The 12,999-nt window shown below is 42.5% G+C and overlaps 1 protein-coding gene across 7 annotated transcripts in view; it reads right to left on the bottom strand.

The window, feature by feature from the left end:
- Positions 1-676: 676 nt before the first annotated feature.
- The window catches only part of SCHIP1 (schwannomin interacting protein 1), a 186,518-nt gene continuing 174,195 nt past the window's right edge, over positions 677-12,999 (bottom strand). For all 7 annotated transcript variants that reach the window (XM_069561552.1, XM_069561530.1, XM_069561541.1 and 4 more), the window contains 5 exons: positions 12,559-12,676; positions 10,029-10,226; positions 8,975-9,098; positions 6,372-6,465; positions 677-1,317 (listed from right to left, as the gene is read on the bottom strand). In XM_069561552.1, the coding sequence (XP_069417653.1) occupies positions 1,266-1,317; positions 6,372-6,465; positions 8,975-9,098; positions 10,029-10,226; positions 12,559-12,676 (586 nt within the window). In that variant the 3' untranslated portion in view covers positions 677-1,265. The remainder of the gene's footprint in view (positions 1,318-6,371; positions 6,466-8,974; positions 9,099-10,028; positions 10,227-12,558; positions 12,677-12,999) is intronic.

A 12,999-nucleotide genomic window follows, 5' to 3' on the forward strand; every position in this document is an offset into this window, starting at 1 on the left:
TCTGTAATTGCGTTAGACTTGGCATTTTTCTTCAAGTGACCAAAAGAAGTGATCGAAATGTGAAACATGGCACCAATTAGCTTGGGAAAAGTGTAAACGCAGGTGTCATTTGTTCATGCCGCAAATGCGGTTGGGATGCAGTCACTGGCTCTGACCAGTCCAGCAGCTATTAACTCATGCGCATGTGTTAGGTGCTTCAGTAGTGTCTGAGTCTTTGTGACCCCATGAACTACAGCCCGAGAGGTTCCTCTGTCCGTGGGATTCTCCAGGCAGGAACTGGAGTGGGTTGCCACTTCCTTCTCCAGGGGATCTTCCTGACCCAGGGATCACACCCACCTCTCTCACGTCTCCTGCGTGGGCAGGCAGGTTCCTTACCACCGAGCCACAAGTGTTGAAATTACAACGGATAACTTTAAGCAGGAACAAACGTGCTGGCTCTGATGTTGATATTGCCTTCTTCGGACCACACACATGCACACACACACTCACACACACTCACACACAGGCTCCCAGCACTCCACAATCTTCCTGGCAATTCCCTGCATTGCCTGTTCTCTGGAGCCCTTTGTTTTTCACTGATAAAGGCTTCCCAGTGCACGATTTCAGTTGAGGAAGAGTGAAGACAGACATATATAGCCAGCGTAGGGCTTGCTAGTGAGCAAAAAGACATATCCTATGAAACAAAGTTTTAATCTTTATTTTACATATTTATACATAAAACTTTTAAGGAACCCTCTGAATCCAACAGAATGTTAATAGCACATCTAAAAATGAACTTCAGGTAGTCAACATTCACAAAATGTTGAAAACTGATTAAAATATACATATTACGGAGAGCTACAACTTCACTACGAGGCAGGCATGTATTTTTTGACTTGGATAGCACCGTCATTTACAGTTCTTCTTTAAAACTACAGTGAAGAATGACAGCAGTCAATGGTAAAATACTGCTCCAACTCATAATCTCTAAACAAATAAAAATAAAGTTAAAACTACCCTCTTTGATTAACCATGACTTGTGGTGGTGTAAGTACTATACATTTTTTTGTAACAATATTTTATTAAAATGCCTGATATTGAGTGGCACAGTAAAAAAATTAAAATAAATTAAGAAGCAAAGGCCAATCACTGGACATTAAGCTTCAGACATTATCAATGACTAACACTGATATTTGTTTGTTTCTGTGCCACCTTTAGCAACAGCATTTTTACAACCACAGAAGCAAAAGAAAGTCTAGCTTGTCCTCTGGTTGGATGGCTTCTTTTCACTTTGCAGGCATTTTCTCGGCCAGGTGCTTCTGTTGACTCTCGGCATGTCTGTGGAATGAATAACACAATTATTTAACGCTGAGGAGGAAGATCCAAACTACTTTTCCACTGGCAGCTAAAACATCCTCCATAGAAAAATCATGGGAATCAAGAAACAGTACTTAATTCAAAAAAAGAGAAAAAAAGAAAAAGAAACAGTACTTAATGGAAATGAATGAGCCTTCTTTTGATTTTTTTCATGGCAAAGCTGCCTGGCATGCAGGATCTGACCAGGAATTGAACCTGGGGCCCCCTGCATTGGGAGCATGGTTTTAACCACTGGATCCCCAGGGAAGTCCCTAACTATGGATGGTGATGGATCTTAGTTGTCCAACCAGGGACTGAAGCTGTGCCCTCAGCAGTGAAAGGGTGGAGTCCTGACCACTAGACTGCCAGGGAATTCCCTTCAATTTTTATATTCTATGTATGATTCCTTTTATCTAGTAAGTCACTGGATTAGCCTGAGACGTGTAGATGCCATTTATCTTTGAGAAGAAAAGTGTCGTGTTTAAAAACAAAAAGGGAAAATTAACTAGGATAATTTATTCAGCAAATGTTTAATATGGCCTTCTCTGTGCCAGGCACACTGCTTCTGGTGATGGGGATTTGGTGGTGAGCAGACAATGAACTCTTTGTTCTCATGGGGCATATATTTCAATGGAAAGAGACAAGAAAGGAACAGACAGCAAACAAGGAGACAGCAGACAGAAAATAAGCGCTAAGCAAAAAAGTCAGAACAAGCTATTGTGACAGAAAGTTAACTGCATGACTACTTTATCTAAATATGCACAAAGAAGCAAATTTAAGTATTAACAAGGCTCCTGTTAATAATACAATAATCCAATATCATTCTTACAAAGGGTAGTAATGTCTTTAGAACAAATGATAGGCTTTGGTGGATGAAAAGAGTATGTGATACTCTTCCTCCCCTCAATTAGTCCTAAGGGCATGACTGGGTCAGTGAGGGTGGGGACAGGGCTGGGTAAACTTTCTTACTCATCAAGTCCTATCATGGCCTGTGAGCCCAAAGGCGGCCAACCCAGCAGCTGGCCAGTGGAGATGGAGACAGGGGAATGGCCAAGCTGCTGATATCACTCAAATAGGCACTAATCAAACGTCTTCCGGGAGAGTGGTAGGGTCTGAAGGCTGCAAGAAATAAACGTTTTGAAGGATGATCTCAGGAAATTATAAATTGGGCAAGAGAAAAGTTATCTAATGCTGTGCTTTCCAGCTGTAATCAAAGGTTCAGGGGCGATTTCTGTGTACTGCCTTGACTTGGGCAGTCAATGACATCAAGCGTAACTCACTGGTATTAATGATGCAGAATGTTTCACATCTATGGCACAGGGAAGACAAACCACAAATATTTTCAGAAAAGGGAAGTGACAGCAGTGTCCTTGCCACATGCAGCAGCCCACAAATAATATTCCCATATTCACTGAACACTAAAGGGACTCAGGAAAAAAGGTAACAATAGCACTGTATCCCCAAGAAAAATCATGCCTTTTAGCAGATCATCTTTTTTAGGTGTGTAAAAGAATCTTGATTATTTTCATAAAGTAGCTCAAAGGCCTCACTTGAACAAACTCAGCTCAAGAAATATTTTGATACCCAGTGGCTAAGATTCCATGTAGCTAATTAAATTATGGTTCTTATAGCAGCTTTAAATATGTATCTCTTTGTGTGAGTGTGTTGTGCAAACCTACATCATGAGGTTTTCTGAGAGACAAGGAAAGAACAGATAGGTAATAGCTTCAGAAAATATTGAAAGTTGGGTGTTATTTTTGAGACACCCATACAAGGGTGAATTTCACTAAAATTTTAAACAAAGGAGGGAAAGAGTTTCAGTTTATAAAACTAAAAGGTTCTCATCAACTATTTATATGAAAATCTTTAGTAGAATTAATTTCACTCAAGCCCTACAAGAACTCCTTTACATCAACAATCACTTTTGAGGACTTACTATGTGCTTGGCAGCCCCTGTCTGAGGCTCTGAGGACTCTGAAATGAACAAAAATAAGCATTGTGTCTAAAGCTGAAGATCTAATACTTTGGCCACCTGATGTGAAGAACTGACTCATTGGAAAAGACCCTGATGCTGGGAAAGACTGAAGGCAGGAGGACAAGGGGGCGACAGAGGATGAGATGGCTGGATGGCATCATGGAGTCAAAGGACATGAGTTTGAGCAAGCTCCGGGAGATAGTAGAGGTCAGGGAAGCCTGGTGTGCTGCAGTCTCTGGAGTCGCAAAGAGTTGGACATGATATAGCGACTGAACAACAACACAGCCAGGCTGGGAGAGACAGCAAACAAATATAACACAATATGATCAGGCCCCACTTGGGAGGAACGCAATGCTGCCAGAAGCACAAAGAGGGTCCTAGGTCAGTCTTGGGGGTTCAGGGAGCACTACTCCAAAGAAGTATCTAAACCTGTGGTTTTCGAATTAGGCCGTGTATTGGAGTCATCAGGAAAGCTTTAAAAAACTTCTAATGCACAGAAGTCCCTGTCTCACAGAATAGTTAAATCAGAACCTTTGGGAGTGAGACCCAGGCATCAATATTTTAAAAGCTCCCCAGGTGATTCCAATGTGCAACTGAAATTGAGAACCATGGACCTGAACTGACACCTGAATGGTAGGAGCTGGACAGGTAAAGGGAGGTGAGCAGGGCTTCCTGGTGGCCATGCTCTCAGTCTCTGGGATCTGGCAGCAACATTCTGGCATGGCCACCTTTGGGGAAGTTGAAGTATATTTAGATTCCACCCCTCATGAGCAAAATTATATTTTTGCAGCCAGAAACGGACATAGAAACTACTCCCCACCTGCTCTTGTTTCAAGGGTTCCTCCAACACCTTTAAATAAGTGACTCCTCTCCTCTAAACCCCATGGTTCTGCCCTCCCTGTCTCCCACCATCATACCATCTGCAGTATAAACATAGTACAGTGCAGACCTAAGTAACAGCTGAACATTCTGAGGAAAGGGAGGGGCCTCTGAATGTCTTCTTTGCACCAAGGAGTGCCAGCACTGCTCTGAGGGACAGAGAAACTGTCCTCTGTTACCACTGGCAAGTCACAGAATTGATGAAAGGGTTTACATATTTTTCAGAAGATGCATGTCCTTGTACAGTTCACTACTGATTTCCCAGAATCTTTTTTTAAAAATAATTGTATTTATTTATTAGCTGTGCTGGATCTTTTGTTACTGCTTGTGCTTTTGTCTAGTTGTGGGGAGCAGGGGTTACTCTTTAGTTGCCTCGTGCGGGCTTCTCATCATGGTGGCTTCTCTTATTGTGGAGCACAGGCTCTAGCGCACTGCTGCTGCTGCTGCTAAGTCGCTTCAGTTGTGTCCGACTCTGTGCGACCCCATAGACGGCAGCCTACCAGGCTCCACCATAGGGCACTGGTCTGCAGTAATTGCGGCTCACGGGCTCTAGAGCAGAGGCTCAACACATGTGGCTCAGGGGCTTAGTTGCTCCGAGGCTCCTGGACCAGGGGTTGAACCCCCGGCTCCTGAATTGGCAGGTGGATTTCTTTACCTGTGGGCCACAAAGGAAGCCCCTGATTTCCCATAATCTTAACCCCTATATGCAAAGTTCTTAGCCAAAAAGGGAGGTGTCTTACAATTGCTGGTGCAGTGCCTGAATATATCTGTAGGGGGCAGTAACAATATTTGAGTGGTACCAGCTAAGAAGGTATGAAAAGACCTTCTGGTTTTTTGTGTGTTTTTGTTACGAGCAATGGCAATAACATCCAAAGCATACAAAACAGAGTGCTGCCCATAGGTCTTTAAAAACAAGCTTTAAACATAGTTCTGCAGTCTTCATTTTGTTACCTGAGCTATTTTTATAACATTGCATTTGGGAAAATATTTTACGCAGTGTCTCACACAGAGAAGAGGTCCCTGTGGTGAGTGCTGAGAGCATTGTCACTACATATGTTGTCAAGCTTCCCTTGGATGGTTCTGGATCACATGGTTAATTCCTTATGTTATTGTGACAAGCAGTTTTTCTTTCTTTCTTTGGGAGCCTCTACTCTCTGAATACCATTTCTGGGATTAATAGTAATTGTTGCCTTGTGGCTTAAAGACTTCCTATAAACTGACTCAGAAAAGGTGTCATAAGACCGTAGGAATGCTCACAGTTTTTTCATGCACTTCACATACTTATTGTGAGAGGCTTTTCCACGAAGGAAATGACAAAGAAATGCAAGATCTTGACCAGCATTAGTCTAATTTCCCTCTTCCCCAGGGAAGGAGGCATTCTTCACCTCTTTACAGAGAGGGGGCCTGGAGCCAGGCCCAGCTATAAACTCAAGTCTTGGAGTCTCCCCATGCTGAGAGCAATCTGGTGGAAAGATGCTGTGGAAAGATGCCAGGGTCCTTGCCTTCTGGGCATGGCAGATGTCATCAGGAGTTGGGTCAGATAACAGCAAGTGCCACTTGGGGGCACCCACCATGTGCTGGAAGCATGTCAGCATGGAAGGGCTTAGGGACAACTCCCCAGAGGATGGTCCTTCAGGATAAAGTTCTTAGGCCAGAACTGCTGACCAGATTGAGGTGGGGGTGTTCCAATGCACTGACAATCCATCACGAGGGGAGAATGGTTGAGAAGAAGCAAAGCATTTGGGTGGGAGCAGTTCTGGCTACTTGCACGCATGCTCAGTCACTCAACCATGGCCGACTCTTTGAGATCCGTGGACCGTTTCCCTCCATCTAAATAGCTGACACCAGCAGAGATTAGGTGAGTTACTCGTGGAAGTAAAGGAAGAAATTCTCGACAGCTCCATGTGTGTGTCAGTCCCTCAGTTGTGTCTGACTCTTTGCAACCCCATGGACTATAGCCCTCCAGGCTCCTCTGTCCATGGGATTCTCCAGGCAATAATACTGGCGTGGGTTGCCATTTCCTTCTCCAGGGGATCTTCCTGACTCAGGGATCAAACCCTCATCTCCTGTGTTGGCAGGAAGGTTCTTTACCACTAGCGCCACCTCACTCCTGCCTTAATTCTTAATTCTTAATTCATCCCGGGCTTCTTTCCTTCTTTGGGAAGGGTGAGGCCCCACTGACCTGGTCAAGTCCTCGATGTCCACCAGCATGGCGTCCTGCTCCGTGTGCAGCTCATCTCGGATAAGGAGCAGCTGGACCAGCTCTTCATTCAAGCCTGGGATAAAGGAAAAAGCAATAGAAATAGATAAAGCTGCATCAAAGTCAGGATATGAAACTACGTATGGACCATTGTATGTGTACCACACACACACACACACATATATACAAACAGCTAAACACAGTAGGAAAGTATTTTTGCTGAAATGTTAGGGTTCTCATTAGCTTCTCAGAAGCTCAGAAGTCACCCATTTGAGAGCACTAGTTTGCCTACTGATAGACATGTTGGAAGAAAAGGAGTATGAAGTAAATCCAGTTACATTCACATTAAAGTGGGAAAAGAAGTGGTTAGCTGTTAGGAAAGTAGCTTGCTAGAAGACGTGGGAGTTTATTTTGAAGATATGTAAAAAGTCTGGGGCACGTTGAGTTTTCCACTGTTCATCTTCAGAGGGCTCCAGCCACACTGAGAGCTGGAGGGGCCGCCGCACCTGACGGGCACCACATTCTAATGCCCAACAGGAGAGGGAGGGGCCCAAGGATGCTCAAAGGTTACCTGGGGCCACGAGGAGGAGCAGCCGAACATGCAGGCTGTTCAAAGAAAGAGTAACATCTAAAGATGTGGGAGAACGAAATAGGAAAGACCTGAAGAAATAACGCCTGGTGTCCAGGCAACAGGTGCTGAGGAAAAGACTCCTTAGGATTTATACTGGGAATACAATAGATGGAAACATGGCTCGTCTTCCTGAAATCTGTGCACTGGGTTAATCTGGCTTCTGCCATTGGAAAATATAAACAATCCCGGGGCTGCTTCTTGCTTTTTCCCCTCATACTGACTTAGAACAAAAGCTTCTAGGTCTGAACACGTGGACACGTGGGGAGAGCATTCACTTGGCAAGAGCTCTATGCCCAGCAACAAAAGAAAGGAAGAGGGTACTCAGCAAGGTCCTCCTTGAAAACGCTGGATTCAGACCTGAAATGATGCATTTACCTGCCTTTAGTTTAGATTTGTTTCCAATTTTAAAAAGGAGAAAAAAAAATCATACAAAGAAATCTAAAACTTCCTCTACTCCTGAAAAGGACTAGCTGGCAATGTTATTTAAGTCTAAGGAAGATATTTCGATGGTAAGAGATCAGAAAGCCTTTTAAATCCTTCAAAGGAAAATACTCCTAGTAATTTATTCTCAACGAAAATTAAAATGTAGTAGAACTTCAAAAAAAATCCTATGAATCTATAGTTTCCTAATTAAAATGTAAAATTTTCTTTTGATTTTAAAATACTGAAGGTATTGGGTTAAGAGGTTAAGACTCCTTGCTTGCACTGCTGTGGCTGTGAGTTCGACCCCTCGTTGGGGAACTAAGATCCCTCATGCTGGCTGGTGTGGTTGCCCCACCTCCCCAAAATACTGAAGGTATTAAGTTGCCACTGCGCCTTCTCTTTTTTTCTAGTGAGTTCTTAGGGCAGCCTTCTATACTGCCATAGCACATGGGAAGGTCTTTTCTATATGAAGTTTAAAATTTTTTATTATGGACATTTTCAAAGTGATATAAAAACAAAGAGACTTGTTTAATGAATCCCCTTGCCCTAGACATCCAATCAGCTGCAAAAATAATCAACTCCTGGCCAGTTGTAACTGACCTTTCTCCCCTTCTCCAGTGAGGTCATTTTAAAGTGAATTTCAGACATCCTATTGTTTCATACATAAATGCTTCACGATGCATCTCTAAAGACAGGGCTCTTTTTTTTTTTTAAATTAACATAACCATAATGCCTTTATTGTACCTGAATAAGTCAATACATCTTTAATAAAACATTTAGTCAGTGTTTGAATTTCCCCACTTGGTTCCCAAATGCTTTTTTATAGTTGGTTTGCATTGGGCTGGCATGTCTCTTAGGTGGTTTTAATCTATCAGCCATGGACTTTATGGACTCATATGTTTCAAGGCTGGAGCGTTGAGAGTTCATCTGGACTCAGCAAGATGCCCTAATGACTGAGCTCTCTCTGTTACTGGCCCAGCACGCGCCCTTCTCTGCAAAACCAGCTGAGTGAATGCCACTCACGCACCGCAACTCCCTGCACACTTCCGGTAGAGGTCCTTCTTTATTCTGGGGGTAAAAGGCCCACTCCTTCTCACCCTAAAATTTTCACCTATCGGTCCTATACACTTTCGCCACCTGAAGTCCCACAACAGAAGCTGTATTGGATCTGATGAGCTAAAATAAATGTATATACAAATAAAGCTGAGCATATAATTGTATATGTATAATGCATATACAAATATATATAAATATAATAAAAGACCTGGAACTACTAAACTGTATTCTACAAACAGGTGTTGTGACCCAAGTATACGCCAGGCACTGTGCTAGAAGCTGGGGATTTCAGATGAATAAAAAGGACCTTTAATCTCTGTGAAAGTTTCTCAACATTTTGTAGGGAAAAAACAAAGGAAAAAAGAGAGCATCGATTCTCTTCCTTTCCTTGCAAGGACATAGGAGGACCCCAAGGAAACGTGATATCCCATATTTAACACTTTAAATCCCATTTTCCAGAGTATCTTACACTTACTTTCTATCTGGGAATGGAGATCATTGACTATCACTTGTAGCTGCCCAATAGTCATGTCTCTCAGGTCAGTGGGCTTTAAACTTCTTTTCATCAAGCATTCACTTATATGAGGCAAGTGTGGCAGCTGAAGACACAAAGGGAAGAAACAGAGATGAGAGCAGAGCAGTAAGCATACTGAATACAGGACCAAGTTTTCTCCTAAAAAACGCACCTTCATTCACCCACTTCAGGGTCCTCACTGAAAAGCTTTCCCTGTCTGACTTTTCCAATGCAAGGCCCTCCATTCACACATCACACATTCTCAAATGTTATCAGCATCATAATGGGACACTACTCAAATCAAAAGCTTTTGGACTGGTCTACAACTTAGTCAATAATTAGATCCACAAATGAATTACCAGAGAGCTCAAGCAGTATCACTTACATAGATTAAATGACTAAGATCCATTATTTATTAATTTATAGCATGCTACAAGCACTGTGCCACTGTGCCAAGCACTACACACTTTTTCCACTGAATTCTCACAATCATGCTCTGACACAGGTGTTATTATTATCCCCATTTTGTAGATGAGAAAACTGAGACTTGCCCAGAGCCCCACAGTAGATCAATGGCAGGGCTCGTCTTAAGCTCCAAAGGCCAGGACCTTTATCCACCGTATCATACTGTCTTCACTCAACAGTAGGAACAAAGAGTTAAAGCAATCGTGAGTTTGCCACAGCAACGGGTTCTTAAACTGAGACCGCTTTAAAGGAATTAAAGTATTCTCACAACAGCTAATACTGCCCCGAAGACACAGAGTAGATATGAATGGGGAGCAAAGTTTATGTTTGTGAAATCTGTAGCTTATGCATCCTTCTGTGATACAGTAGGAAGGAAAAAGAAACAGACTTAAAAATTTCTCAATGACGTTTTACACAGTGCCTTCTAGAAACCCAAGTTTGCATAACTCTGGGAAAGGACTGTCAGCCTCAACCATTTGCAGCCACCACTAGCCAGCCAGCCACCACACGCAAGCCCCCAGTCAGTTGTGTTTCGGCGCTCGCTGCTTACGAGATCAGCGACGGGAGACTTCTTCCTGTTCTGTTTTTCCACTTCTACTTGCATTTTGGCCATTGGTTTGGCCATGGCAAGGGCCATTTTGGCTTCGGCTTGCAATTTCTTCTGCCTTGTGAGGAAATCCATGTCATCCAGGGATTCGGATTCTTCTTCAGTAGTGTCTCTATCTGAATAGGAAGAGCTCTGTTTGCTCTGTGAAGGGAAAAAAAAAACAGCACCTGAGCTTTGTGTGCTGGGTACCACCTGTGAGGATGGACTATAGCCTTCCCTGAGCCCTCTCTCAGCGCAGCCAAGAATCCCCTCCATCAACACAACTCAACTCTTGATTTGATCTGTACCAATCACAAATAACTTTTATTGAATGATTATTTATTTACCATTAGCATTTAGTGGGTCAGGAAATTCCCCTGGAGGAGGGCATGGCAACCCACTCCAGTATTCTTGCCTGGAGAATCCCATGGGAGGCTACAGTCCAGAAGGTCAAAAAGAGTCAGACAGGACAGAAGCAGCTTAGCACACAGCATTTAATGGGAATAATGTGCTAGCATTGTTCTGAGTTCTTTGCATATTATTTTTTGCATTTATTTTCTACTTTACATTTAATAACTGTATTTCAATATGATTATTTTTTACCTTTTTAATTAATTTTCATTGGCATATAGTTCCTTTACAATGTGGTGTTGATTTTTGCTGTACAGCAAAGTGAATCAGGTATATATGTGTGTTTGTGTGTATGTGTGTATATATATATATATATATATATATATATACACTCCTCTTTTTTAGCAAGTAACACTTTCAAAGGTAGTTTATCTCCACAGTATCAATAAAAGGCTGATTTTAGCATAAAAAGTAACAGAATAATAGGGAGAATATATATTTATAACAAACTTGAGACTTTTCTTTGATTCTCACTCTCAAAACTTTCTTGAAGTGAACAGACTACAGCAAACCATTTCACCCAGAGCTAAGATGGTATGTTACTCCCCGAGTGGACAGGATCTCAGCTATCCAAAGAAGTTCTCATGTGGCACTGTACTCAACAACTAATTCAGTTTCCTGTTAGTTGGTCTTCGATAAGAAAGGTGCGGGACAGACCTCCCAGAGAGGAAAGAAATTCAGGAACAAGCACTCAGGATCATCGAGTCATCTTTTATAGATGTGTGCAAGGAAAAGTGCTGTTTAGTTGCTAAGTCGAGTCCCACTCGTTGCGACACCATGGGCTGTAGCCCGCCAGTCTTCTCCATCCACGGGCAAGAATCCTGGAGTGGGTTGTCATTTCCTTCTCCAGGGGATCTTCCTGACCCAGACATCTGACCTTTGTCTCCAGCTTGGCAAGCGGACTCTTTACCACTGAGCCACCAGGGAAACTCCGCAAGGAAAAGTAAGCAGTGCTTAACCCACATTATCTTGCTGGTTTTTCTGAGTGGTATCTTTTAAGTGCTAGCCCTCCCACCCCCTGTCAGGACTCTATCCCCCGTCTTTTAAAATGTGTCCACTGCTAGTCTATGCTCATATTTCTAAGACCAATGGGGAAGAATGGTATATAGCACATTTTCTATTTTTTTATTTACCACATGCAATTCTTTTTTTAAAATTAATTTTTATTGGCATATAGTTGCTTTACAATATTGTGTTAGTTTCTGCCCTATAGCAAAGTGAATCAGCGATACGTTTACATATATCCCCTCCTTTTCGGATTCCTTTTCCATTTAGGTCACCATGGAGCAGTGAGTAGAGTTCCTTGTGCTATACAGTAGGTTCTCATTAGTTATCTATTTCACACCTAGCAGTGTATATATATCAACCCCAATCTCCCAAATCATCACCCCCTCTTTCTCCTTTCCCCTCCAGCATCCAGATGTTCTCTACATCTGTGTCTCTATTTCTGTGCTGCAATAAGATAATCGATACCATTTTTCTAGATTCCACATATATGTGTTAATAATATATGATATTTGTTTTTCCCTTTCTGACTATTTCAGTCTTATGACAGTCTCTAGGTCCATCCACGTCTCTGCAAACGGCACCATTTCATTCCCTTTTATAACATATTTTCTTTTATAATTTTTAGGGTCTATGTGATTTTCCTGATGATTTAATATGAAAGTAGCTGCTAACTTTAACAAAACTTATGTGTCCTCAGATCACAGTTTTAAGTTTTCAATCACTCAAATTTTAGGAGCATCTCACATTAAGAAGGCCTTCCCCAATGGCTCAGACAATAAAGAATCTCCTGCAGTGCAGGAGACAGGGAGATCCCCTGGAGAAGGGAATGGCCACCCACTCCCGTATTCTCGCCTGGAGAATCCCATGGACAGAGGAGCCTGGTGGGCTACATACAGTCCACGGGGTTGCAAAGAATCAGACACGACTGAGTGACTTTCACACTTCACATGGTAAGAAATGTCGCGAGACATCTCGTTTTAAATCTCTGCAATGTTAGTTCCTGATCAACAACAGAAGAGAAGCTAAGTGACCAGGAAAGCACACTCTGAACCTCAGTGGCAGCTCGGAGACTCACCATGGGAGACAAGGGGGTGTCCAGGCTGGTTTCGGTCTTGCTGTCATCAGCATCGCTGTCCTTATCACTGCCGCTGTCGTTGACAAAGCAAATCTGCAGGTTCATCCCACTCTGCAGGCTGGGCAGAAGCAAATAGAACACTAATTCCACTCGGCTATTTGTTACCCGGCAGCATCCTCAAACAGTCTGGTTTTGCTAGAGAAAGTAGTTTAATGTGTTCTTCACGGGGAGCAGTGAGTGATCAATATTATGTCTAGTTCATAAATGGTAACTTCTACTAGAGGATAAGAAAGATACATTGATAAACAGTAAGGTGATAACTTTTAACTCCTATTGTAGTAGCTTTTTTCCACACAGAAATTCATGTTGTTTGAAAACTAATTTCAAGCCACATTATAGCACCTGGCACAATACCAAACACATAGTTGGTACACGATAAAA

The sequence above is a fragment of the Ovis canadensis genome, chromosome 1, assembly GCF_042477335.2.
Source record: "Ovis canadensis isolate MfBH-ARS-UI-01 breed Bighorn chromosome 1, ARS-UI_OviCan_v2, whole genome shotgun sequence".
Lineage (NCBI taxonomy): Eukaryota > Metazoa > Chordata > Mammalia > Artiodactyla > Bovidae > Ovis > Ovis canadensis.